This window comes from Gossypium arboreum, chromosome 11, assembly GCF_025698485.1.
Source record: "Gossypium arboreum isolate Shixiya-1 chromosome 11, ASM2569848v2, whole genome shotgun sequence".
Classification (NCBI taxonomy): domain Eukaryota; kingdom Viridiplantae; phylum Streptophyta; class Magnoliopsida; order Malvales; family Malvaceae; genus Gossypium; species Gossypium arboreum.
This window is the reverse complement of record NC_069080.1, coordinates 121,218,347-121,219,553: the sequence shown is the minus strand read 5'-3', so window position 1 is coordinate 121,219,553 and position 1,207 is coordinate 121,218,347. Positions and strand designations below refer to the sequence as shown.

Here is a 1,207-nt window from a genome sequence, read left to right as displayed (position 1 = left end):
ATCATTGATCCTAAGAAGTGGATACTTGTCCTTCACGGTCAGTTTATTCAATTGTCGATAATCAATACACATCCTCATGGTCCCATCCTTTTTCTTAACAAGCAAAACCAGTGCCCTCCACGGAGACACACTAGGACGGATGAAACCACGATCCAAAAGTTCTTGAAGTTGAGCCTTAAACTCTGTGAGCTTTTTCGGTGCCATATGGTATGGAGCAATAAACACCGGAGCCGTACCTAGTAGAAGCTCAATGTCGAACTCAACTTCCCAATTCGGAGGTAAACCTGGTAACTCCTCAGGAAAGACATCTGAAAAATCCCTCACTATTTTGATATCCCCGATAGAAGAGCCCTCAAGAATAGAAACACTGGCATAAGCCAAATATGCCTCACACATTTTCCGAACCAGTTTTTTAGCCACAAGAGCGGAGATTACATTGGACAGATAATCTCAATGCTCACCGATCACAACCACTTCCTTATCATCCTCAGTCCTCAGAACGACCCTCCTAGTCGCACAATCCAAACAGACTTGGTGCTCAACCAACCAATCCATACCCAGAATCAAATCGAACTCCCCAAGCAGTAACTCTATCAGATTTGCCAAAAATACAGCCCCTTGCACCTCTAATGAAACATCCCTATAAAGTTTACTAACCCAAAAAAACTGCCCCAACGTGTACAGTCCAATGATCTCACTAGAACTACTCTTAACAGTAATCCTTAGGTTTTCAGAAACAGAACTAGCTTCATAGGAGTGTGTAAAACCTATGTCTCTCAGATTAGAATAAGGTACATCAAAAATAAAGAATGTATCAGTGATAACATTAGGAGCATCCCTATCTTTTCGGTGTCAAGTAGCATAAACTAATGCAGGCTGTCTCACCTCAGTCTGACTAGCACCTCTGCCTGGTGTACTCTGTCCTCAGTCCACACTATTACAACCCAAGACCTCGATAGCCCCATACCAGTAGGCTTATTCTAATATGAATTAACAAACCAGCAGGCTCATTCTGATATGAATTAACAAACAATTTTATATAAGCCTACTCAATAAGGGTAAGGCTTGGATCAAAAATAAAAAAATTTACCAAAGATGAGACTTGAACCCAAGACCTCTCATATACACCCAAAACACTTAACCACTGAAGTAGGTATACAGTTGTGTCAAATATTTACAGAAACAGAGATAAATTAATCAGGGCGCT

At 40.9% G+C, this 1,207-nt stretch overlaps 1 protein-coding gene across 1 annotated transcript; it reads right to left on the bottom strand.

The window, feature by feature from the left end:
* Window positions 1–450: 450 nt before the first annotated feature.
* LOC108471697 (uncharacterized) lies at window positions 451–965 on the bottom strand. Its single transcript, XM_017773275.1, has 2 exons — window positions 886–965; window positions 451–838 (listed from the first exon to the last, which is right to left on the bottom strand). The coding sequence occupies exons 1-2, from the start codon at window positions 963–965 to the stop codon at window positions 451–453; spliced, it is 468 nt and encodes a 155-aa protein (XP_017628764.1).
* Between the last annotated feature and the right edge of the window lie 242 nt (window positions 966–1,207).

Bases quoted from the DNA above. Each gene is read 5' to 3' on its own strand.
- LOC108471697 (XM_017773275.1), bottom strand. From the start codon at position 965: ATGGGGCTATCGAGGTCTTGGGTTGTAATAGTGTGGACTGAGGACAGA. The intron at 839-885 runs GTGAGACAGCCT...CCGAAAAGATAG, and splicing joins GAGGTGCTAGTCAGACTGAG to GGATGCTCCTAATGTTATCA.